General features: G+C 46.8%; 3 protein-coding genes across 3 annotated transcripts; 1 reads left to right on the forward strand and 2 right to left on the reverse strand.

Moving 5' to 3' along the window:
* Positions 1–1672: 1672 nt before the first annotated feature.
* LOC124686369 (protein trichome birefringence-like 21) lies at positions 1673–3008 on the forward strand. Its single transcript, XM_047220330.1, has 2 exons — positions 1673–2134; positions 2246–3008. The coding sequence occupies exons 1-2, from the start codon at positions 1673–1675 to the stop codon at positions 3005–3007; spliced, it is 1224 nt and encodes a 407-aa protein (XP_047076286.1). The 3' UTR covers position 3008.
* A 2311-nt stretch (positions 3009–5319) lies between these two features.
* On the reverse strand, positions 5320–12241 carry LOC124691707 (mitogen-activated protein kinase 13-like). Its single transcript, XM_047224981.1, has 11 exons — positions 11985–12241; positions 9043–9451; positions 8795–8922; positions 8627–8686; positions 7563–7712; positions 7088–7243; positions 6858–6995; positions 6696–6769; positions 6394–6495; positions 6045–6285; positions 5320–5900 (listed from the first exon to the last, which is right to left on the reverse strand). Exons 2-11 carry the CDS (start codon positions 9437–9439, stop codon positions 5823–5825), a joined length of 1524 nt encoding a protein of 507 aa, XP_047080937.1. The 5' UTR covers positions 9440–9451; positions 11985–12241; the 3' UTR covers positions 5320–5822.
* A 6985-nt stretch (positions 12242–19226) lies between these two features.
* On the reverse strand, positions 19227–22451 carry LOC124686370 (wee1-like protein kinase). The gene is made up of 10 exons (XM_047220331.1): positions 22123–22451; positions 21962–22022; positions 21822–21885; positions 21387–21650; positions 21148–21212; positions 20941–21050; positions 20820–20860; positions 20594–20739; positions 19978–20325; positions 19227–19546 (listed from the first exon to the last, which is right to left on the reverse strand). Exons 1-10 carry the CDS (start codon positions 22449–22451, stop codon positions 19448–19450), a joined length of 1527 nt encoding a protein of 508 aa, XP_047076287.1. The 3' UTR covers positions 19227–19447.
* Between the last annotated feature and the right edge of the window lie 3745 nt (positions 22452–26196).

Below are 26196 nucleotides of genomic sequence, written 5' to 3' on the forward strand. Positions count from 1 at the left end.
TCCTATGTGGGTTCACACGTCCGCATAAATGTTAGTGGCATTAACTCAAAGGCAACGTCTGTTTGACCTTTCTTATGAGAGTTTGAGATAAAAATGTGAAGATGAGCTTAAAGTTTGGGAGATATGAGTATAAGAGCATCTCCAGCCGTCTTCCCGGGAAGGCCTTCATGACGCCTTTTTTTATCCGGATGGACGAAAATGGCCCAGTCGCGCCTCCGGTTCTTCGTTTTCCCCCGGATTAGGCCTTTCATCCATCCGGCGAACCCAGGCCATTCTCGGCCCCCCGGGGTGCGATCGGGGACTCCGGACGAGAGAAAAGTGCGGGAACCGTCTGGTGGCCCCGACTTGTCGGCGACAAAGGCATGGGTTTCTATGGCAATACCCTCGTCTTCCCGATATACGTTTCGGGGGGGGGAATTTGTAATACTATGGCAATACCCTCGTCGAACGAAAGATTTGAACTCAAGGGGTGCAACATAGAAAAATTATATATAAAACTTCGAATAAACATAAAAATTACATATAAAACTTTAAAACAAACTTAAACTACTTCTTCTTCCTAGATGGTCCCGCCTCATCATCGTGACGGCGACGCTTCCGGCTCGTCACCTCCTCGTCGGAGGAATTTGAGTCTTCCTCGTCGTCGAAGGTGGTCGTCGGCTGCGCCTTCGCCTTCGCCTTCGCCCGGGCCGTCACGTCCTCAGCCTCTTCCTCCTCCTCCTCCTCCTCCTACTCCTCCTCCTCCTCCTCGGCCTCTTCCTCGGCCTGCTCATCGGCCTCTTCGTCCTCCTCCTCGTCGTCATCCCATTCGTCCTCGCTGGCCGGCGGCGGAGAATCGTCGCTGCTGGACGATGCAGCTCGATCCCACCAATGGTGCCATCCAAGCGGCTTCCCCTCGCTGTCGGTGTCCGATGGCTAAGAGAGATCGCTCATGGTTGATGACAGAGGATGGTGAGGAGAGAATAGATGAATGGCGTCGGCCGTCGGAAACCGTATATGTAGTTCTATCGACGAAGAGAGCGGCGGTTGCTATTCTGTGGAGTTCGTGCTCCATTACGGCGGTTCTCGCGTCGAGGCCACTTCGACCGTTCTCGACGAGGCGTTTGGGCTCCCCAGACCACTTCGCGTACCATTACGGCGGTTCAATGCAATGAGGGCACTCCGACGGTTGCCCTTCCCGGCGACTGCACCGTCGATATGCACACGGTGAGTGAGCGTCAGCAGTCGATCATGGGCTCGCCGCTGGAAAAATGGGGCTCCCAGGCCAAACTTTCATCTAATCCGACGCTAAATAGCGAATTTCGGCAAAAGGAGTCCTAACTAATAAGGAAGCCACGAAACTAGATATCCCTGTTTTTATTGTGTTTGCTCTTGTGACAAGTCAATACAATACAAACAATGACCCGTTCAAAACCAAAATACTCCTACAAACAATGTCAGATCATGAATTGATTATCAAAGCAAAGTTACTGGCGGACCGTACCATCACATGGGCGCCACAGACAAAGGTGGCCACATGATGCCGTCGCTTTCCTCAGATTATCCAGAGACGGACGAGCAAGCTACTGGTAGCTAGTAACTGCCGGCAGTAGCGCTCCCCGGTAAAAACACCATTATTGCTCGAGCTCTTTCTCAACTGTGAAGATCGAAGCAGATCTCCGCGAACCAGCCGATGCAGAAGCTCCGGCTGGTCAATCCGACGGCGCTGTCCCTCCCGGCGGCCGTCATTGTCCTCCTCATCGTCGGCACGCGCCTCCGCGGGTCTTTCTTCGGCACGTACAGCCCCGGCGACGCCGCGATCCCATCGGGTTCTAGGCATCAGGTGGTAAGCAACTCCACCTCTGCTGTTGTGCCGGAGGGATGCGACATCTTCCGGGGTGAGTGGGTGCCCGACGACGGCGCGCCGTACTACACGAACCGGAGCTGCGCGTTCATCCAGGAGCACCAGAACTGCATGAAGTACGGCCGGCCGGACCTCGGGTTCCTCGGGTGGCGGTGGCGGCCGGACGGGTGCGAGCTCCCGCGGTTCGACGCCGCGAGGTTCTTGCAGATCGTCAGCAACCGGTCCATGGCGTTCGTCGGGGACTCGCTGGCCAGGAACCACATGCAGTCCCTCGTCTGCCTCTTGTCCAAGGTACAATAAAAATCCATCAATCTATCTAGCAGCTTAAATTCCTTTGGATTTTGAATTGACTACATTCTGAAATCTGATGATTGCCCGATTGAAAATTTTCTTTGTCTGCAGGTGGAGTACCCGACAGACATCTCCACGACGGACAACCAAGAGTTCAGGACACTGTACTACGAGTCGCACGGCTTCACCCTCTCCATCTACAGGTCGCGGTTCCTCGTCAAGGCGAACCTGTCCGACAACGACGCCGACCACGGGCTGTGGAACCTGTACCTGGACGAGCCGGACGACGCCTGGCTGCCGTTCGTGTCCGGCGCCGACTACATCGTCATTTCGGGAGCGAGCTGGTTCACGCACCCGTCCCTGTTCTACGAGGCCGGCGGCCGCCTCGTGGGCTGCAAGTCTTGCAACCTCCCCGGCGTGCCCGAGCTCACGCTGAGCTACTCCATGCGCGCCGCGTTCCGCACGGCGCTGCGGGCGATCACGACCCTAAAGGGCTTCACGGGGACGGTGATCGCGCGGACGCTGACGCCGACGTCGCACTTCGAGGGCGGGGAGTGGGACAAGGGCGGCGACTGCCGGCGGACGCGGCCGTACGCGGCGCGCGTCGGTGTTGCCGGGCAGGACCTCGAGCTCCACGAGGCGCAGGTGGAGGAGTTCGCCGCGGCGAAGGAGGGGGCGGCGAGGGGGGTGAAGATGATGCTGATGGACGCGACGGCGGCGATGGTGCTCCGGCCGGACGGGCACCCGAGCCGGTACGGGCACTGGGCGAACGAGAACGTGACCCTGTACAACGACTGCGTGCACTGGTGCCTGCCCGGCCCCGTCGACGTGTGGAACGAGATGCTGCTCCACATGCTACTCGCCGGAGCTTGATCCATGAGTTGCTCATGTTTCTGCCGTGGTTCCATGTTAAACCTTTGTCACGGGAATGTAGGAATCGAAATAGATTTTAGTGTCGTTTGAGTTACTCCGTGTGCACGCGAAATGTGACTGATGATGGCATATGGCATGCGCAACAAGTTTGTTCCTCAGACACGAAGCACAAAGAAACAGAGTATTATCTGTCCAACATCGGCGCTCACAACATGTTTTCCCCATGTGCCAGGGACATGAATGACTTGGATCTTCCTCACTCTCAAAAAAAATCGCGTTTAGATTTCTTAGAAAATCATTCCTTAATAATGTTTATAGAGGAAGGTGTCCTTAATAAAAAAAAAGATGTATAAGAAAGGTTGTTTTGGCAGGTGTCTGATAAACCGTTCTATCTCCTTCTTTTCTACTTCTTTTGTGAATATGAACTTCATTGCAAATTTCATTACAAACTGAAGACCTAAACAAAGAGGGGATTTTCCTCCTCGGTTGACATCACCCAATCTTAGTTGTAAGTCATGTGCAACTGAGTGTTGCTATGAGTACTACATTTTCTCCGGTACGATGCTGCATATCAAACCATCTAATACGCAACACAAAGTTACAACAGCCGTTGGTTCACTCATCGGAGAGGTATCGGATGAAAAACTTCCTATGCAAAAATTCCTATCACGATTGCAGTCCATGTGCAACTCTTAGGTGTACGCATCACGATGTAAATTCAATGGCCACAGAGTCAACCGAGCTCTAAGTTAAATCTCAACCGAACCGAGAAGTACCAAAACAGTAATTTTTAGTTACGGTACCAACAAATTGGTGTTTTTTTTTGTTTCAAAACCCTAATTGTTCATGATTTTTTTGCGGAATGCCTAATGGCGCTTTATTTAATAGAAAGAATAGTTACATCATTCAATACTAACGGTTTGATGAATCCTGGAGGATCACCGTCTCAAACTAAATATTGTTTTGACATATAAGCATTTCAAGCTACCTGGTGCGCCACCTGATTCGCATCCCTTGGACAATGTGGAGACGATATTTCTCTCATTGTGTTAACTTCTGTAAAACACTCTGCCATGACCGCGGAATATGGGCTCCAAACCTCGATCTCCACCATTTTTGATTTGTTATATGGTGACCAGGTTTGTGTTTTGTGAAATTTAGTCGAGACAGATGCCAATTAGACACTCCCTACAAGGCTACAATAAACTCTTTCCCGCCTTCACGCACGCACGACGAACCAGCTACTCCGAGCACGAAGTCCGGGCTGTCCAAGCCACTAGTAACTCAGTCCACTGCTATATAAACCCTTGCGACAACTCCTATCAGTCAGAAACAGAACAACAAGGAAATACTCCAGCTGCAAGCTCTTCTTCATCCTCGACCGCCATGGCTCCTCCTTCTCCTCGCGCCGTTCCATGCGTCTCCCCACTGCGGCTCGCCGTCGTTGTTCTCCTCCTGCTCGTGCTGATCTGTGGACGATCATGTGGCTGCGGCGCCGCCAGGCCTGGCGTACGCGCGGGAAAGAGCGCGCGAGCTTGGCGTGGTCACCGCCGAGGGAGCACGCCGGCGACGGTCGTCCGGACGATGCCGAGCTTCTCGCTGGGCAGCAACCGTCTCACACCGTCCGGCCCGTCGGAGCGCCACAACGCGCAGACCACCGAAGCCACCGACGTGGATGGGCGCAGCCAGAGCCCGTCGCCGGCGACGCCGTGACCGCGGTGCGCATGCAGGGCGGCAAGCCGGCAACTGAAGACGGACAGTGTGAAGCGTGCGTAAATCGATAGGGATCGAATGGATCTGTCCTTTTTTTTCCTTTCAGTGCTAATTTGATGTGTAGATAAGCTATCATGTATGCAGTTAATTAGAGTCACGTATTTCAGTATTTGTATGTGAATCCTAGGACTACTAATAAATTATTGTGTAATACTGTGTAAATTAAGATGCGTCCTTTTTTCCATGTGTGTGTGGTGCCATGTACACTTGATGGAGTGGTTGTTCAGTTATGTCCATTCAGGCAGCAGCTAGCTGTCTGGGTCTCTTTCTCATACGTGATGTTGCCATGCTGCTGATGACTCTATCCTGCACTAGATAGATCAAAATACAGATAATGCATACATAAAAATACTGGTCGTGAGCGAATGCTGATGTGTTGCACTAGTGAAATGCTGTGGATTAATTGGATTCGGCATGCACCGCGTGTTGGCGTGTCACTGGCCAGGGCTTTGCATGCAACACTCACCTGCTCCCACTGGATCCACCACCAGCATGCTGTATGCATATGCATTGCATATGATACAAATTGACCAGTTCCCAAACTGAATGCTATGACATTGCATGATATTCCTGAGCCTTGGCTCTCATGTGCATCCACACAGTTTACACCGGATGTACCATGTCTGAGGTAGATCAATGCGGTATTGGCATTGCCACTGAGGTTCATTACATGTTTTCCGATAATCTAAATGACTGGTTTGAAACTTCAGGTTTTCTAAAAAAAAAATGCGATTTGGGGGGTAAGAAGCCCTCCAAACAATTCAATAGATGGTATTTTGGTGTGTACAGACGAGAGAGCGGGCGCTAGCACTCGAACTCGGGATCTCGCGGGTCACAGCAGGTATCAGCACCAGGTAACCATCCGGGCTATGCCTCGGTTCACAACTTCAGGTTTTCTCATAATCTAAACTTGAGAGCACTGGTGGATGGCTGAAGATTTATTTGATTTCCCATCCTGGTGGATATTCCTGTGATACCTGGGATCCTTGGTACATGATAGGAAATACTGCACTGATATTTGGAGCTGCTGGCCGTTGCTGCCTTAGGAGTGCATCATGGCTAGCCTGTCTGACAATTCATAGACCACCTTCTCTTCTAAGTCCTCAGAGATACCATTTTTCTGAAGGCGGAAAACAGTAAAACGCAACAGATTTGATCATTAGTAAGTCGCTTGCACAAACAGAAGTTGAAACGAGAATAACTGTAAGACACAGGGAGGAACTTGGGCATTGTCAATTTATCATTGTATTGGCGTAGGCAGTACCTCTAGGCCTTCATTCCCTTTGACAACACAAGTGGAAGCACTGGTGCTAGCATTCTTCAAGTAGCACGCTGAACAGAAATTCTGAATGTTTGTGCCATTTTGATAAACAGATGCATGTTTCTGCCCCTCTTCTTGTGACATTGGGGGGCTTATGGCAGTTCGGATAACAGAAGATGCCGTCCTCCTGTTTTCATTGCTATAGTCTTGATTATTGGTACCCTTTGATATACATACTCTTTCCCTGTCACATGAAGAAGAGTACGGAAGCTAAGCAGAATAAGAAGAATAGATGATTTTCTTCAGTTGTAATTTTAAGCTGCCAGTGATTAAAAACGATTTGTGTACATACCTCGGTAAAGATGCATGTCGTCTCCTCAGTGGAGTACTTGCTTCTCCTCTGCTATAGTTCTCCTCAAGGTGCGCAAACTGCTGTCTGAAACGATCAACCCCGCTGCAATGTGGTAGTATTTAGACTATAAGCAAAAGGGTATCACTTGTGAGGGGTAATAAACACCTCCCAAGTCCTAATAATTTTGATATGGGTATGCAAATCATACTACTCTGTATTTCATTGTTGAGTTGGTGTGATGCGTATGCTAAGAAACTGCATTAGTGCTGGTGTGCTGGCAGCAGATGGCAAAACAACCTAACCTTGGATAGAGGAAACTAGTTTGTTCTCCACCTTCGATATACTCATGAAGCATCTGTGGATGGTACTCCAAAATCTGGTTGCTTTCAAGGAAAGGAAAATCTGATTTTAAGTTTGATGAATATAGTAAGACTACAACATAAACTGTAGTGGTAGTTTGCTACCTCTCGATAAATCAGATCTCTTACATCATCCTTCGTTAGCTTCCTTCTCTCAAATTCAAACTCAAGCTTTGAAATAGGATGTGACCAAGGCTCATGTTTCAACTTAGCAAGTCCTCCAAAATATGGATCAGCTAAAGCCTAGAATACATATACAAAAATATTAGGCTTATGTACTCGTCAATTTTGGATCAGCTGACATAAGCAAGAACCTTGTTTTCTCAAAAATATACCTCTTCAGCAGTAGGTCGATCTTTAGGGTCAAATGCGAGTAAACGCTCTAGAAGACGCAGAGCCCGAGGATCAGCATTATGAAACTTAAGAGAAAAGGGTTTAGGATATTTCCTCTGCATACCGATTAAATATGACTTTGCCTTCTCATTGCGAATCTGGAAATGTTACAGCACATGTTAAGAAGTTCATTGCCTGAGCACTACTGTGCAATGGCAAGACATGTGGTAAAAATAGCACAAATCTCAAACGGGTTACAAAATATGAAACAATTTACTTAGAAGGTCTGGGGAAAGTAATTCTGTCACACGTTGTACTGCATGTACAGAGAGCCAAACTTGCATCTGTGGCCAAGTTTATATGCGCCACTTAATTTGTTAAGAAATCACCAGAAGAAGCAACAGTACGGTAACAAAAACTGGAAAAGTGACTTGTGCTATCTTTGCCAACTGGTGAATGGGTAATATGTAGACATACCCGGGATAAGGTTTCGGATGATGGAGTTCCAAGAAGATCTGTTATTAGATCTAATTGGTGCACGACATTCCTCCCAGGAAATAATGGTGTTCCAGTGAGAACTTCAGCAAATATGCACCCTATGCTCCAAATATCAATTGCAGGGGTGTACTGTCACAGAAAATTAACAGTGTTCATGGTGACGTCAGAAATGGGAAAAAAAAACTCAGATACTTGGCAAATAAAAATGTGAGAACAGCGTCCATTGCAAGAAATTAATTCAGAAAAAAAAATGAGCACAACAGAAGCTTAGCATGTTTACAAAGGGAAATGGGTAGCAATGTACTGGTCAAAACTTCATTCAGCACAATCTGCTGCATTTGGATAATTTATATAAATGATCCTTTTCAAGAAACATACCCTCATTCGCAAAAACAAATACCACCATTTCCTGAGTGACTACACACTACGGGCCTGCTTGGAACATCGTGTTAATTACCCATCCTGAAATATTTCTGGCCCTGTTTTCTTGTGCACTCCAGATTAACATCCGCTCATTTGGTCCGTGAGATTTACGGAAGCGACTCTGCATGAAACGCGGGACCTAAAAAAAGGGGCGTGAAAAATCAGGCGAGCCAAGTGCTCTTGTTTGGAAACGGTTACCACCCCTTAATTTACAGCTGTTTCGGCTAACAAACGCCGAAGCGGGGCCTACATGTTTACATTTAAAAGTAGAGCCATATGTGCTACATAACGGTAACGCTTTTTAGCAAAAGATATAGCTGTTCTCCTTGTGCAACTGTAAGAACTATAGTATTTATCTGATTAATCTGCACTGTTGTAATTTGATTCAACCGATCTAAATGTCCAATTAATGTGGGAATTCCTAGCCCCCCTCTTTGTTTTAACCATATATTAAAAGTTCATAACATCGTATAATCGTCTATAGGATTAGAATGGTTCACACATTAGCAACAATAAGTCAATAGTAACAAGCGACACTAACTTATGGATTTAGTACTGCAGAAGCCTTCCTTTCTTTACTATATACTACACTAAGCTCAGAATTTGAAGACCAAACTTACTTTGGAGAAAAATGAACCACATAGTTCAGGAGCACGGTACCACCTTGTAGCCACATAGTCCTTGAAATTGCAAAGCATGCTAGGTAAGTAACTTGAGGGGAAATCAAAGATATTCTTTAATCTCCCGCAAAAAAATATAATTCTTTAATACAGCAATAAACATCTTACAGTCCAAAATATAGCCGAGGGGGCATCATTACATGATGCGCGTGCAAGCCCAAAGTCACAAATCTTTAGCTTGCAGTCTGAATTGGCCAGTATATTTTTTGGTTTTAAGTCACGATGAAATATGTTAGCTGTGATAAACCATACATAGAAATTAAGAAAGTCAGACAGAAGTTTTATGAGCTTTCACAAGCAGTTGACCTGATTGTTGATGATAAGATAAATTACATGCTGATGGTTTCCAAACTAACCTGCATGCATGTACTTGAGAGCACGAAGAAGTTGGTACAAGAAAAACTGGTGATGTTGCGGAGTGAGGTCCCCATTTGCTTTGATCACTTGATCTAGGTCCGACTCCATGAGCTCAAAAACAACATAAATATCTCTGAACTCCCTTCGGGTAGGGGGGAGCATGATGTGCTTGATCTCAACTATGTTTGGGTGGCGGAGCAGCCGAAGAAGCTTGATTTCCCGCAGTATGCGGGTGGCATCCGAGACATGCCCAAACACGCCATTTATCTTTTTGATCGCAACCCGCTCCCCAGTGTGGGTATCTACTGCTGCAGCAACTACTCCATAGCTTCCCTTGCCAATGACCTCTTGTATCTGATACTGGCTTGCCTCCCCATATTCCGTGAAGAACTCCATGCCCAATGTTATCTAAAAGATCACAAAATTCAAAATGCATGAACAGAATATACTAGACTGACGAACAGCTATGCAGGTAGAATTTTTTTTTTTTGTTTTAACTGTAAACAGCAGCAGGTGCTACTACTGCGGTATATTGAATGCAGGTAGAACCTTGAATTCTATAAATCTCCAAGGCACTATCAGTATATAGAGCATACGTCAGGAAAAATGTCAAGGGTAATCAAGTATACATAAAAGAAGGATAATCCAATGAATCCAAATAAAACAAGCCAGGTCATAATTTGAAAACCGAAGAACACTATAGATACATCCATGTATCGCAAAATTGTTAAAACAAGTCACATTCTAACAGCAGTACAAGAGTTGGGGACAGATGTACCTAAGAGGGATTACCAAATGATGATATAGTAGATAATAAATCAATCAGAAAACATGTATGGAAACAATTAAGTCTACTAGTATCATGACGAACCAAATATATAATGGAATAGCCCCTGCCTAATACTGGAGAAAATTCCAGAAGAACTCCCAGAGGAGTTAAGCATTTGCCAAGAAGGCAAGAACTAAACCACAATAAGCGAAAAAAAATGTTATTCTGTTCTGATAATGGACAAGTCTAGCAGAAGATAGATAGAAAAGTATGAGATCTACAAAAAAAAACAGCACTGCGAAAGCTAAATATTTAGTGCGGATCTGCAGAACTACATAAGATGATTACTCTACAGCACATATTTCCTTGAAAATGGATGAGCTCACACCAAGTTACCAACTAACGAGGATGGGATAAGCTAATAATCCGATGTTTGCGCACCAAGGCCAAAAGGTGGTGTCTGCTCCGACAAGAAGCAAATTAAGAAGAGCAAGCTGGTATTATTTGCGGTGACTAGGTCTAAGAGGGGGGCGAGATGGTGGGGATGGAGAATGGGAGGAGTAAAGAAGAAGAACCGAGCTGCGCTAGGGACTGGGAGGGTGGGGATAGAGGTAGGGGAAAGGGAAAGGGAGATATAAAGGAGGGTTTGTCAAAAATTATGGGACACGTTAATTTGCAACGTCAAGAGTGGCTCTAGTGCACAGTTCGTGCTGTCCACGCGGACGTTGTATGAAGTATGCACTAGAGCCACTCTCGACGTTGCAAATTAACGTGTCCCACAATTTTTGACAACTTTAACCCTCCTATATATTCTTGATGACGCCACGCTATGGATGCTCGCTGACACCAAAGCACTTCGTCGGTTATCTCTCCACGCTCGTCCTCCTGATGTTGAGTAGAATTTTTTTTGACACAATGTTGAGTAGACTGAACCTGGACAGGTTAACAAATGTTAGTCTTGTATAGTTTCTTTTACCCTCTTCCTCTTTTTCCTTTCTTCCTTTTCTCCTTTTTTGTAGCTTTTCTATGTGGCTGTACTCTACCTGCTATCTTTGCAGTTTTCTTCTAATATAGAAAGATATATGCTTTGGCGTGTGTTCGAGAAAAAAAATAAGTATAGAGAACTCTAATCTAAGTATTACCTGTATTTTTTATTTTTCAAATGAGACTGAAAATTGCGTAAAACATCCACTGAATTGTTTATTTTTTAAGGTTAACAATTGATCATAAAAAATCACATGGTTCATTTTAGGCAAGTGAGGCATTTTATTATCTAGTAAGAGCATCTCTAAGAGCATTGCTATATTTTAGAATGCCAAATCAGTTTTAGGAAGAGAGAGGGTTTAGCAATCAAAAAAAAAAATCAGCTCAAAAGATTTTACTCCCCAGTGCATATCATATAAAGCTCCACAGCTCAAAAGAAGATTTTGAGCATCCAAACACATTTGAAAAAACAATTCAGAGGTACTCAAATCACGAATATATAATTTAAGGAAATGGAAATCTAATTGTTGAAACCTGTCAAAATTAGAAAGAGTCAAGAAGAATCGAGAATATTTGGTTATAAAACTAGTTGAAGGACCACAAGAAAAAGAAAAGACACATTTAGAGTTTTGAACTGATCAATCAGGGACTGACATAGCAAAATATTGTCATCAAACAATTAAAATCGATAGGTTACAACAGAAAAGCCACACAATAACAAAAGATTTTGCAGGAAGAGGCTCAAGGATAGTACCTTGTTTAAAAGAGGGACTACTGAATGCTCATGGAATCACGAGAGAAATCAACAAGGAAGCAAGTAAAATAACAGAAGCCTAATAGCTGCACACCTATGCTCTTTTCCCTGCAAATATCATGGCCAGGAAACTAACGCCCTCTTCCAGACAGCCCCTTTCTGAATGTCAAAATTAATAAATTTTAGGAGGATTTGGCTCCATGGACCAAGGTGTGACCCAAGAGTTCTTATCAGTGGAAATAGGCCCGGACGACAACATCAAAGTGATAAGGGCACCAGAGTTTTTGCAGGGATGGTGAATAAAAAATGGTAAATCAAACTAGTATGGAGGGGAACTATGTGACCTCAAATAGGTTTGACCTCACGCACACAAAAAAATATATATAGCAGGGGGGAGAAGACCACGAGCTCTACAGAAGAAACAAGAACTGCACCTTCCCGAAGCAAGAAGCTGCCAACAACTAATCCCGTTGAAGTTGCATAGTCAGATACAAAGAGCTATAGTAATTGTCAATTCAACCAATAGAATAATCCTCATAGCACACATGAATACAACAAGAGTAGATTCATGCGCATGTACAGCAGAGCAGAGCAGGGAACCAAGCCTTACAGTATACCAACACCAGCAAACACCTAAAGGATGGCAATAGCTTTACTAATTTCCTATAAATATCACAACCAGTAAACTAGCATCCCTTTCCAGGCTAATAAAAATGCAATCCCTTTCTGAAGGCCAGGCTTAATCTTAAAAGAATCTGGTGCATATCGATACATCTTATCGATGGAATCGAATCAGTCTCTACCAACAGCCTAAAAAAGGGACAACGGGACGAGAGCTTTCACAAGACTATCCAAGAAATGATAAAAATAACTACTAGCGGGGAAGGAAATTGTGCGCGTCAGGTAAGTGTTTGACCCCATGAAAAAATATAATGTAAACGAGAAAAATGGAAGAAGTGCGCCTTCAGGAGGCAAGCAACTGCAAAGAAGACAAATATGTTTGGGGTTGCAAAGTCGGATATGGGCAGATATAGCAGTTATCACTTGTGTAGAATAATCCTGATGGCACACATGACTATGGCAAGAATAGATTCAAGCACATGGGCACTGTATCGTTCACCATACAATACCAACACCAGAAGCCACCTAAGGAATAGCACCACCACGTAGCAAGAGTAGAACAAAGCAGCAGCACAAGTTGCAGATTCTCGAACCCCTCAAATTATGCACGTCCGGTAATGTATCCCCTACCAATTTGCACCAACTCTGCAGAAGAAAGGACTCGATTGCTCGTCTTACTGGTATATCAATATTTTAGTAACACGGCACAGGACAACACCGATTAATCCTAGTCAAAACGAGTGGGAGCAGATCAAGCAATTCGCCGATAATTTCTACTGCACTTTCCGGTGAAAATCCGGGGAGCATTGGACCGGGTGAACTCCCCGAGCGAGCACAGGACAAGTCTGTATTCAGTCAGTCGGCGGCATCGGGTTCTCGTGCCTACGAATCAACGAGCGCGACAGGGACGCGAGCTCAACTGCCAGGTACGCGATATGGTTTCGAAGTACTCACCAGCAGTCAGTGAGGAGGAGGGCCCCGACAGCGGCGAGGCCAGCGGTAGTGAGGAAGAGGGGCCCGGTAGCGGCGAGGGCGAAGACGAGCACGCGGCCGAGCCAGTTCCCCCGGCCATGGTGCCCCTCCGGAGACGCGGAGCGGCATTGCGCCGCACGCCGCTGCTGCTGCTGCCCGCGCTCCCTTCTTCTCCGCGCCGCCGCTCCCCTTGTGTGTATTTCTTCTGGACGTTGCTACACAGTGCCCTAGCACCGGTTAGTGTTAGGGAGTGCCCCACCTAAAAATAGAAATAAACTAATCTAACATCTCTCACGTTCTAAAAATAGAAAGTTCTAGTCCTACACGTTTCTTCTTTCCGCGTGGGATGGCTGCGGCACGAGTCATGGAACGTGCAAATCAGTGGGTTCCGTCCCAAATCCATGACAAGAAAAAAAATACTGTACCAAATCGTTCGCAAACTCACGCCAAAAAACCGCATCTGTCATCTACATGTTTTTTCTACCTCGAGATGAAAACAAGTAAATGATTCTGGATTAGTGGATGTAGAAAAAAGAAACAAGAAAACATCTAAAATTGCCATCGTTCCAGATGTAATTTTTTTAAAAGGTGAACCTAATATTCTTACATCCAAAACTAGCCTGAACCAGATTGGATGTAGAAAAGGAAGAAAAATTACATCCACCATTTGTTACATCCAAAGTCAAAACAAGCCTGAACCAGATTGGATGTAGAAAAGGAAGAAAAATTAGATCCACCATTTGTTACATCCAAAGTCGTTCAGAAACCTACTAATCAAGATCCTAAATGTAAAAAATGAAAAAAAATACATTCAGATTGAGAAGAACATATTATTTCTTACATCTAAAATCCTCCAGGAACCTAATAATCAAGATACTAGATGTAGAAAAAGGAAAGAAATACATCCTTTGCTGCAAAAATTACTAGTACCAGAACTGGTGGCTGCTTGACGTGTGATAACTGAAGAGGAGATTCCTGAATGTGGACATTATACAAAACAGCAACGGGGCGGTGGCCTCCTCCCGCTCGACGGCGCACGCGGGGAGCACAAACCTGAGCATCGCGGCTGCCTCCCCGGAGCGCATCGCGGCGCAGTGTGCTGTGCGAGGACTTTGGCCACCGCCTCCACAGGCGCCTTGAGCATGGCGGCCACCGTTAACGCCTCGCCGCCGGGAACTTGACAAGCGCGTCCGCGCCGGCGCCATGAGAGATTGAACCACCCCGAGACGCTCGGCGATGGGGCCGAGGTACAGCTGCAGCGCGCCGAGCTATAGGGCAGCAGGGTGCCTCGGCCGCGCCCCCCAGACGCCTCGAGCATGGCGGCCGCCGTCAACGCCTCGCCGCCGTCAACGCCTCGCCGCCGAGGAACTTGACAAGGGCGTCCGCGCCGGCGCCGTGAAGGACGGGGACCACCCTGAGCCTCTCGGCGATGGGACCGAGGTACGGCTGCAGCGTGCCGAGCTGGTCGGCGATTAGGGCGAGGTAGGGGAAGCAGGGTGCCTCGGCAGGTGCCGTCGCTGCGGCGGCGGAGGCAGGCCGGGAAGCGGTCAAGACGAAGCCCCGCGGAGGTGCTGCCATCGGGATCCTCTCGACGGGGTGCTCAATTTCATGGAGTTGGGATGGGGATGGGAACGAGAGGAGAGGAGAATCGAGATGGATAAGCTATGGCTAGCATTTGTGCGGTCGCCCGTCGCCACGTGCTTGTGGTCCCCGCAAAAAAAACCCATCATGTCACACATGCACGCCTGCAGTAGTTTTAGGCCGTTGGATCGCGATCTAACGTGCGCGAGCCGTGGGCACCGTGGAAGACATGGGAGTGCCCTGGCATGAAATAGAAATTGGGTTTCTTCCTGCGCCCGTCGGAGACAGCTCGGAGGTCGCTGCCGCGGAGAAAAAAAAATAGATACAACTGATGGAATTTATTGGGGAACCCGATTACAAACAACTTCAAAAATAAAGGAAAATATGATCCTAGACTTTTACAAGAAGTACCTCACACCATACTTTCAAAACGCAATCAAGCTCATCCTTCTCATCGTCACCAACCGTATAGGGACCGGATCCAGAAGCAGCACATCTTCCAACATCATCGTATCACCGTCGCCACCGACACCACACTGGGCTTTGAACACCGAAGGAGGGCCCACTCGAGGGGTGAGAGCTAAGAATCTTTTCCAGACCATCTGGCAGGCAGGAGATGAGGAAGAGCAAGATGTACCTCCAAACGAAAATCCCGAGCAGTAGACCCAAACCACCAGTAGAAAGTTCCACCATCTGGCAGGTTTAGGCATCGACACGTCGAGCCGCCTCCTCCCCTCGCCACCAAGGCAGGCCGGAAGAAGCTGCACGATGCGATAGCCGCACACCACCAGAAGAACACAAACCCTAAAAAGAAAGACGGTGGTGCCATCCCTTTCCTCTCCCTTGCCAGCACGGCCAGCCGAGGGGAAGACAACAACATCAGCACTCCTCCGACTCCTGAACAGATTTCACGAACTCCACGGCAGGGCCAAAAGTCGACCGCGCCCGGGGAAACCACCCTCCCCAGATCCGTAGATCTGAGAGGATACCAGGCCAGCAGCTCGTCAGCACCGCCACAAGTGGCCTCGCCGAGATGGGGATCGAGATCCAGCACCCTTATTCCGGCGCGACGCCGCCTCCACCATCCCGATGACGTCCCCCGAAACCCTAGTAAAAAAGAAGTTGAGCCGCTACCCGGTGCAACAGGAGAAGATGCCCTGACGCCGCCATGCCGCCCGGGCTTCGCCCGGCGATGCCCCCGGCAGCGGCGGTGGCAGGAGGAGGGTGTGGTGGGGGCTAGGGTTGGCGGGAAACTGTGACTGTGGTCTATCGAGTGAAAAAAAAGTTAAAGAAAAGAGGAAGAATGGATCGACGACAAAGGGCTCTCTGTTGCTTAGACTAGTCATAGTGGGGAGTAACATAGAGTAGTAACATGCACATGTTACTACTTTATGCTACTAAGTCTATAGTAGGTAGTAACATATGTGTGGTATCATGCAAGGTCATATTTATTAGGTTGTAAACTCATCTTGTCTTGAAAAGTGTGATGTTACGGTAACATAGTTAGTTACCACCTCAGTCTCTTTCTTCATTTATTGTCATGTCATGTCACCAAAATATCTTGGAATGTGTCATGTTACTACCTATATTACTCCCACTATGAGTAGTCTTAATATGGATGTGGTTAATTTGCACACCTTTTCACACCGCTAGTATTTCTTTTTGCGAAACATAGGACATATATAGAAGCACAAACAAACATATGTACATGCACTCAGCCCTATGAATACACGCACATACATTCTATCTCCATGAGCATCTCTAAGAGACTCGGTCCAAGAAATTGATCTGTCGGATCTTGAGATTGATAAAGTCACCACGGACGTCTCGTTGTCGACAGAAACGTTGTCTCCCACTGAAGAATATTCCGACTTTTAATAAGACCAAACTGTCAAATCTGGGATTTTAGCTCTCGTGGACCGGAGGTGCCACTACCCTCCTAACCATCCAATAACAAGTTGGTTCTCCGTACACATGCCTTCTCCTTCGGCGAATGAACATTTGAAGTTCCGGGTTCACCCACGGCTACCCACGACTCTTGCCTGATGTCAGACCGTGAGTACACCTAGGCATTCCTTGAGTCGGGTCTGGCCTAAAAAAAATCTGGCACTGAACTCCTAGGCCCGAGCCTGGCCCAAGCCCGGCCTTCGGGCTTACAAACCAAGTTCGAGCCTGTCCTGAATAGGCAAAAGCTTGGCTCGGCCCAACAAGCCTGACCCGAATCAGGCCTAAATCATGTTCTTTGTAGGCCTGGCCCGATGTTTGGGCTCCAAAGTCAAACCCAAATTCGGTCGACATGCAAGCCCCATCTGGGATTTTTGGGCTGGGCCGGGCTTCCCATGCCTAGTTGTAACAGCTAGCATGACAGTGTCGAGCGAAGTTGCTGGCAAAAGAGTCTCAAGTGGTGGCGTAGGATGCAAGGCATGGCAAATGGGGCACGCACCCAAACGGGAGGGGGGCGGGGCTAGGGGAGGGGCAAGGAGAGTTGTCGCCCCTGTCACCCATGGGGGACGACACGAACGGGGGTCAGCCTATCTTCTCAACATGATAGGTTCTACCTTATACCCGCCATGTAGCATTGCTAATATATTCAGCAAATGACTAAATGGAGTGGATCATAGGTTTAAAATACTTATTAGAGTGGGAGCACTTGCCATTATTTGATGGTTGTCGCTATGTAAAAATGATAGGGTATTTGGTGATAAACATTGTTCTCTTGCAGGTTACATCTACCCGTCGGCTCCGTCCATCGGTCCATCGGTCCATGGTTATCTCTTTAGCACATGGAGAATCACGATCTATTTATGAATGTGTCTACACGGTTGGAAGACACGGCAAGAGAAGTTCTTCCCAACATAGGTGGCAGCGTAATCTGCAGATTGGACCTCACCACTCTAGACGTTACACGTATTGCGTCTTTTATATTTTACCTTTGTATCGTTTGATATCAGATGTTTGTGCGGTTATGTGCATCTCAGTTATGTAATGTTTTAAAAAAAAAGTGCACTTTATTAGGGGAAAAAATCTTCTCGGCACGATTCTTTGGGTGTATAAAAGCAAGTCTACTGTCTAATCTTGGAACGTACGTTCAGTTAGCTACTAGTCAGTCACATGATGATTTGTCTTTTTTACTTCTCGAGTTGTGTTTCAAATTTCAACTTGAGATTTTATAGCATGGTAGAAAGATGTTTTGTCTAGTCGCTCCATTCTCAAATAAATATACTTTTAATTTTGTCCTAGGTCAAACTTTAAAAAAATTGACCCACTTTTTCACTTTATAGGATAAGTAGTAGTATTTATGTTACTGAATTAATATTGCTACTTTTTTATAAAATTAGTTAAAAATTTAAAAGTCAACTAGGACAAAATCTGGAAATACACTTACCCATGGCTAGATGGAGCAACGGAGAAAGTGCGATTTTTTTCATAATCTTTAGTGTATTCTACTCCCTCCATTTAATGAAGGTTATCTAAAATTGTCAAAAATTAGATATATCTAGATACTAAATAGCATCTAGATACGTCTAATTTTTAACAAATCTTAGACAACCTTCGTGGGAGAAGTAGTAAGGATACACTGGTCCACCCAATACATTCTAGGGCGTCTAGGCCTTCTTAACCAGCAAGATTATTTCGCTCTTTCAAATAATGTATGGAACAAAATGCTAAAAACTACTCCCTCCGTCCTTAAATAAGTGGATATCTAGCTCTAAATTTTGTCCACAAAAGAGTGTACTCCTATTTTTCCAATGCATTTTAATTGCTTCTCTCTCATCACACGGACATCAAACCCAATAATATTGAGTATATCTTCTCCTTGTTTTCTACATGCACTTAGCTCATTGGGGTTAAAATAATTAAAGATGGGAGATGCATTTTTCCAATGCATTTTTTACTCCACTTCATAATTTGTTTTGAAAAACCCGTGTGTACACTTATTTGTGGACGGAGGGAGTAGAAGCAAAGCATGTTCTCATAAAGTTTTTCCCTGTAACGACAACTTATTATTCATTATTACATATATACTTAATACTTCTGAAATTGATATTGGTCTGGAACTGCCAAAAGGTTTAGAAAATTATCTCAAGACTGCCAACGAGAACATGGTCCATGATCAAGAGAATCAATATGGGCTTTTTAGATTTTGCTAGCTATGTAGTCACCTATGGTTTCATTATGAAACATCCTTGAAAAGAGATAACAACTATTGCCAATGCAATGGAAAAAAGCAAAAGGAACAATTTAGGTAATGGAAGAGTGGAGTATGCCGAAAGTTCAACTACAAGAGATTGCAGAATCCTTCCTTAACCTACCCCACTTACAGTGACCATTGCCTAACAGATTTCTACACCAAATGGCACTCAACATACCCAAGCAGCATTCCTGGCTCTCTAGAGTGAACACTGCAAACGTGGGAGTTCCCCCGCGTGGAGTGGAAGAGACAGATGCACAAACCCCAAACCAACCCAAAACACCACGAATTAAGCTGCCATAACTTAGATACATTGCTAGATTTCTCAGCGAGAAATGGTTTTGACAGCTTAACAGCCCTCAGTACCTATACAAAACATCAGATCAGGGCAAAAACATGATCCGTAGCGAGTTCTCAGAGAGCCTCTTCTTTCACTGAAGCACAAAATTCGGCAGCAGCTGATTTTGTTTCACTAGCCCAGCTGCATGCCTGCTCTCTTACGGCTAGGATCTGAATAACTGACACAACACTCTACTTCTTTGCTGCGACATTATGGAGCTTCTCGAATACGGAGTGTCTTAGGATCTCCTTTGCAGAAGGTCGCCTCACAGGATCAGGGTCCAGCATTGACTGAAAGTACACAGAAAGTGAGAGTGAGCATGTAGGATTACCTGTCATTAGGCAAATAAATCTTTCTGGAGCTTAATTGCTAGAGTTCGTTCAGGTGCAAAGCTATTGCAAAAATTGTAGCTCTGTAGATAGAGCATAGCATAGCTTTAATGCTGGAACTTTACAAAGTTGGGCACTATGGAAATATTTAAACAGCTCATGCACTAAAAGAATTTCATAGCAATGCACAACCATTTAGCTTCCACCACAACACACAAGTATTTACCTAGTGTCTAAATTCTAAAAGAAGGAATTGAGATACATAATTATCCAAGATCAAGGAGAAACTATAGTTGAATAGTATCAATTGATTGTCAAACGGCACACAGAAATGCAAGGCAAATGAAAGTAAACAGCTGGAAAGGGAAAGCCACATGGTGATGGTGGCATACCTTGATGAGACTCTGGAACTGAATTGGGTGTCCTGGAAGCAATGCAATTTTGCCCTCTCTGAGACTTGCCAGTCCAGACTCAGGAAGCGGAGTGCCTCTTATAAGCTCATATACAGTTGCCCCGAGAGAAAAGATATCTACCTTGTCAAGATGCTCATACTTATCACTCAACATTTCTGGAGGCATATAACGAGAATCTCCTTCTTCAATTGCCAAACTGCGATCAATAAGTGTAGCACAACCAAAATCTCCAAGCTTATAAACACCATCCCTGACATATATGTTATCTGGTTTCACGTCAAGGTGTGCTATGCCACGCCCATGAATGAAGTCCAAACCTTTGCAGACCTTGCATTTTACAGAGTTTATTTATTCAATGTTAGCAGGTGAGGTGTACATGAAAGATTGGTTATATTAACAGGTGAGGTGTACATGAAAGAATTCCAAATGAGTGGTTAACAGCAAATGATGAATCCAACAGTGCTTCACATGTTTTCAGAGACTTGTTTGAAGAAATATTACAATGGGATCCTAGTTATATTATGAAAGTGAGCTCACTTTGCTTTACATACTGACCAATTGACCAAGATGAAGCAAAAAAGATTAGTACACCAACCTGATACAGCAGATCCAGAGCATCCCCAACCTCCAACGGCTTGTCTCCATTCAAAGATAGGCAGCGGTCGCACAGTTCCATCTGGATATAAAGTTTGTCGGCCTCAAACCAAGAGGTGAAATATCCAACTATGTTCTCATGGTTACCTGACAACATGTCAGTGGTGTTATAGCCTTCTAAGTAATATAGCTGAAAAAACAGAAACTAGAATCCAAAATCTAACTACCTAAGGCCACCAAAGTATGAACTTCCTTCAATGCTAGCCTCCTGTAACAAAAGATGGAACATGCAGCATTAGTTAAAATCATGGTCTAGGTACTGAAGCAAGAGGGCTTCTATGAAGCTACCTGTCCATGTCATTATGCAACTGCTTGTTGCTCCGTTTTACTGCATACAGGCAGCCCTCTATCCTCCTCAAAACTTTAAACACGACACTGAAGTTTCCATATCCAATTTGCTGAAAAGTAAACATGTCCATGACCAAAACCTCCAGGAAATGTAATAGTACTGATACCTGAACATTAACATATAAGCAATATCCACTGAGAGCATACCTCGAGTTCATGGAAATCAGTACGGTAGCGTGAAAGACCATCAGCACCAATAGAGGGGGAAGCCCCTGCACATGGGAAAAAAGACAGTTGACTTGAGTACTGAGAGAACTAGGCTCTTGTTGAGGTAGGTAATTACGTGCGATTAGCCTTAAAGCAAGACTCCTAACAAACAAGTGCATATCATTGGCAGGGATTTGAAATGAACATGCTTGGATAACATATAGCGCACAAATGTGTACCTGATGACTTCCGTTGCCTCACGCAGAAAAGGTTATCATCTATCCGAGGATCCGTATTATAGGGGTTCCTGATGCACGGTGGAGGCGTCACCTGAGAGCGCAGAACTCTTGCCGATCGAGGGACATAGCCGCCTCTCTTATACGAAGTAGGTTGCGCCATCTGTTCTTCCTCCGAATCATCCTGACACAGACCAAACTGGACAGGGGTAATGTCCTGCTCCTCCGAGTCCAAGAGGCTCGTGCATCGGTCTTTGGGGGAGCAATCTGCAAGCACTGGCATTCGTTTAGTGAAACAATAGGATCGAACCGGAGCAGGCGTATCAAACTCAGAAATTTCGGCAGCTGCTCTGGATCTTGAGGCGGGAAGAGACGCATAGTAGTGTATTCACTGTTCAGATCGTGAGGAGTAGGTTTGAGGAGGGGTTGCGTTCTCACCTCGCTTGTACCTCTTGCTCCGGGCGACCGACTTCTCTGGGGATTGGGGGCAAGGGATGTTCTCCTGCAGATAATCTCGAAGAAATCAGGCAAACGATGGAACCCCACCGTCAAAACAAAATATTTCTTTTTTTCCTCACCTTATCGGCATCGAAACAGCTCGGCAGCTGCGGCGCGGGGGGAGTGAGGTAGTCCGGGGTACTGCAAGACGGCGAGCGGCCAGAGGAATAGGGTTAGGCTGGCTGAGACGAATGAAACCAAGAAAAAGAAAAGTGCAGGTCGAACCCGATCTGAGATCTACCAGAAGAAGTCCTGGCTGAGGATGCAGCAGTCCCTGTCTTCCATGGCCACGTCCGCGTCCACGGGCGGCGGCGGAGGGGGAGGTGGAGGGGGAGCCGAGCCGTGGGACTCGTCGTCCAGGAGCTCCTCGAAGGGCTTGTGCGCGGCCGGGGGGCGGTCGTCGTCGAAGTAGGAGAAGAGGGTGACGTGCTCGAGCTTCTGCGAGAGCTCTCCCGACGGCGAGATCCCGGCCGCGGCGGCGGCGGCTGCCTGCGCCTTGGTGGCGGGGGGCGTGAAGCGGCGGCGGCCCTTGCTCCCGCCGCGCAGGCGCGGGGTCTTGGCGCTCAGCATCGACATCCGCCGCCTCTCGTTCCCGGCGCGGCCGGATTGAGATCCGCGGCGGCTGGCGGGGCTGGGGTGGGGGAGACGGTGGCAGTGGTGTGGAAGGGGAAAAGGGAATGGTTTTTTTAAATTGGGGAAATCTGAAATTGGGAGGGAGGAGCGTGGCGGGAGAAAGAGGTGGGAAGGAAGGACAATAAATAGAGTAAAATCATTCTCATTTCAGTGGGAACCGGGACGTTGTGTACTTGTGCCCGTTTCTATCTGGATCCGGGTGCTGGGCAGAAGTTGGGCTGGACTGCTGGAAAATATCTTCCTCGGCTCGGTTGTTGGGCCGAACTTCTCTTCTCTTGTTGCCCTAGGACCTGGGCCGGTTTAGTATTTTCATTATCTGGATGTTTTTTCCAAGTTTGTATGATATAATGCTCTTTTTCTCAGGGGAAAATATTAATTCTGTATAGTATGTATTGAAAAATCCATGCCGAGATTGCTAGGAAAAGAGTGGTATTTCTCAAATTTATATCGACCCGACATGCGGCCATGGGGGACTAACCTTTTTGTTCATCCCTCTAGTTGGATAGTCGCAGCATCACCATCTACAGCTTGTAATAAATCTACCACCAGAGACACATATTTGTGATCACCCTGAATCAGAGCTTAGCCAAGAAGAAATCGCAAGGTAAAAATGGAACTAACTTGAATTCCAATGGAAAACCATCTCCAAATCGTAGATCGCAGCAAAAGGTGCAGGAGGTAAGGATTAGCGCATGTGAAGAATGGAAGAATGGCCTCTTAGGGTTCTTAACGACAACATTCTACTCGCCGGAAAGCTAGCAACGCCCGCTTGAGCACTACTTGCTGGAACCCTAGGTCAACATAGTTAGTTAGGGATAAATAGGAGAGGACTCTGCGTCATGAAGGGATAATAAGAAGAGAGAGCCGGAGTCAAAACATCTTTCTACACTCACATGGGAGGCAACAATCGAGTAATCATACACTGGTCTTCATAGGGCCGCCTCACCCCCTAATATTGTTTACAACCACAAAAGACATAGTGGAAACACTGAGAAAAACACACGTGTTCCACTCATTCCCAAACACCCAAGAGAAAAAGAATGATGAGCGAAGCAATCACTTCTGTCTAGTTCCGTTAGTGGAGACGAAGGAAAGCCACCATTCTTCACCGAGTCGAGAGTATCCCACCAGAACATGTCCACCGAAGTAATCCTAAGTCAAGAAAAGATGGAGCTCCTAATACATTTGGAGTAGTGACACTTGAATAGTATGTGTGTTGCGGATTCCGGCTCCCTTTTGCATAATTGGCGATCACCACATTGTTCAGATTTTTGTGTGCCCAAGTACACCAAAATCCGGGCTCATTTTTGAAGGTTCCTCTTGTGTAGAAGTGAATGTACATAATTGGTACAATCTCCTCATGCAACGCATAAATAGAACAGAGAACCAAGAATAGCAGGCAGTGGCATCCCCAGTGTCGTCATGGTGAACAGACAGATGCCATAGGATGGCTTAAGTTGGGGCCGAATGGGCGCTAGAGGATTCGGGGGAGGGTTTTTGATTAGATTGGATGAACCTCCGGATGCTTTCCTCAAGAACTTAGCCAAAGCCAGAGGTACAAGAAGAAAGACACAAGGAAGAACTCTGCTCTACATCTCTCTCTTTATTGATCCTAACAGATTACAGGTTTGTGCATACAAGGTTCGTACCTGCGTACATACGTGTCCGCGTTGGGGTGTGCCCCCTCTCCTTATATAGGGGAGAGGGTGGCTTACAGGGGAAGTAACCCTAGGAAACCCTAGTGGCATCTTTGAACAGACAAACTACTTTACAAAGCTACTTTAATCATAGATGACGCCTGTATCTTCTTTAATCAGGGAGGCTGACGTCCTCCGGATGCTTTCAGCGGCACCCTCTTCTTTATCATCACGGCTTCGTTTAAAGCTACTTTGCTTAGCTCATCTTTATCCTCTAGCCCTCGAGAGAATCTTTGACCAGTCCTGCCGACGTGCTACAGTACACATCTTACCGGTAGCCCGGTGTCTTCTTAGCTTATTCCGGTACACCCCTCTTGGGGATACCGGTATAAATTTACTTAGCCAAACGTTTAACTTTGCACTCCGGAATGAATATTAAACCGGTATTTTGATGGCTCAAACCATCCGGTTTGGCATGCCTTTGGCATACCGGGGGTCATCCCCCCAACATTAGTCCCCGAAGCTGGTATAGTCCGGTGGATTTTATCCGACGGACCATGCCAGTTTCCCATATGCTAAGGTACCGGTTTAATCTTTCTGGTGGTTAGCTTAAATTTTCCGGCATCTTTGTCGGACTTGCATTTCCCTCTCTTTGTGAAGTATATCCGGTATCTTCCCTTCCGGTGTCTATGACATTAAACTCCTCCTCGGTGAAGTCGAGAATTTCTCGAGTACAGTTCCTGTTAGAGACATGCGCACTGTATCTGTCGCGCCAGTGCTAGGGGTCACTTCCCTTCGGCTTTTGCGCCATCATTTATGGCGCCGCACCGGATCCCCGCTGCCATTCCGGATCCGTGCGGCCTCCCTGTGGCATTTCACTTTTCGCGCGTGTATTCTTGCGCCACGTGGCGGCCTACGAACCGAATCGCCGCGGCCCAGCGGTTGCCAGCCCACTACTTCGTCTTCCTATTTAAGGGGGTGCGGTTCCTTCTTCCTCCTTTCTCCGCATTCACAACTCCCTCGCGCACTCAGAGCTCTTTGCCTCCTTGCGCCCTTGCCACCACCGTTCGTCGCTAGAGCTCCGCCGCCTTGTGAACTCTCGTTGTGACTCCGCCAAGCCTCGTCGAGCCTCACCGCGCAGCGACTCACCGCAGCACGTCTGCTGCCGCTGCACCGTACACTCTCCGGCGACCTCTGCTCCTCTTCTTCGTCGGACCTCGTCGGCGACTGCGAGCCCGCTGCTTCTCCGGCGACCACCTTCTTCAGCGTTTCGCGCCGCCCCAGGTTAGCCTCAATGCTTTTTTGCTCTCTCCCTTTCTGCCTTCTTGTTCTTGATCCGTTGGGGATTTACTTTCCTTTTTCTTTTTGTTTTTCTCTTACTCGTAGATCTTCGCGCAAGGGTAGATCTTGGGAAATCAGTTTTTGGGTAGAATCCGGTGTCTTTCAGATTCGTATGTCTAGTGAAGAGTCTCTTTCTGAATCATCCTCCCGTAGCCAGCAAAGCGAAGCTTCCGACGGGCTGTCCGCTGAACTCTCCCAGATGGAGTCTGACACCGGAAGAGTTCAAGAGGCCAGCAGCTCTAGCCAAGCTTCCGGAGTAGATCTATCCGGTGTCACCCGTGGGGCCTGGAAGGGCTCCGACGTGACACAGCACGAAATTGACTGGCTGTACCGGTCTAGAAGGATACCGAAAGGAGTATCCTGCCGGCTTCTGCGCGACGAGATCGAACCGGTACTTGAACCCGGTGAGTTCGTCGTTTTCCTTGCTCACTTCGAGCGCGGCTTCGGCCTTCCCCGCTTCGATTTCTTTCGCCGGCTTCGGAATTTTACCAACTCCAGCCTCACCACCTTCCTGGCAATGCCATTTTCTACCTTTCTTGTTACGTTTCCTTCATGGAGGGCTACATTGGCCTCCGTCCCACTCGCGAGACTTTTGCCCGCTTCTTTTCTCTTCGGATCAATTCCGTCCAGGGCAAGGATATTCCTAAGCCCAAACCCCTCGTTCAATGCGGGTCTTGCATCATCGGCTCCCGTCAAGGGAGCCC

The sequence above is a fragment of the Lolium rigidum genome, chromosome 2 (genome assembly GCF_022539505.1).
Source record: "Lolium rigidum isolate FL_2022 chromosome 2, APGP_CSIRO_Lrig_0.1, whole genome shotgun sequence".
Lineage (NCBI taxonomy): Eukaryota > Viridiplantae > Streptophyta > Magnoliopsida > Poales > Poaceae > Lolium > Lolium rigidum.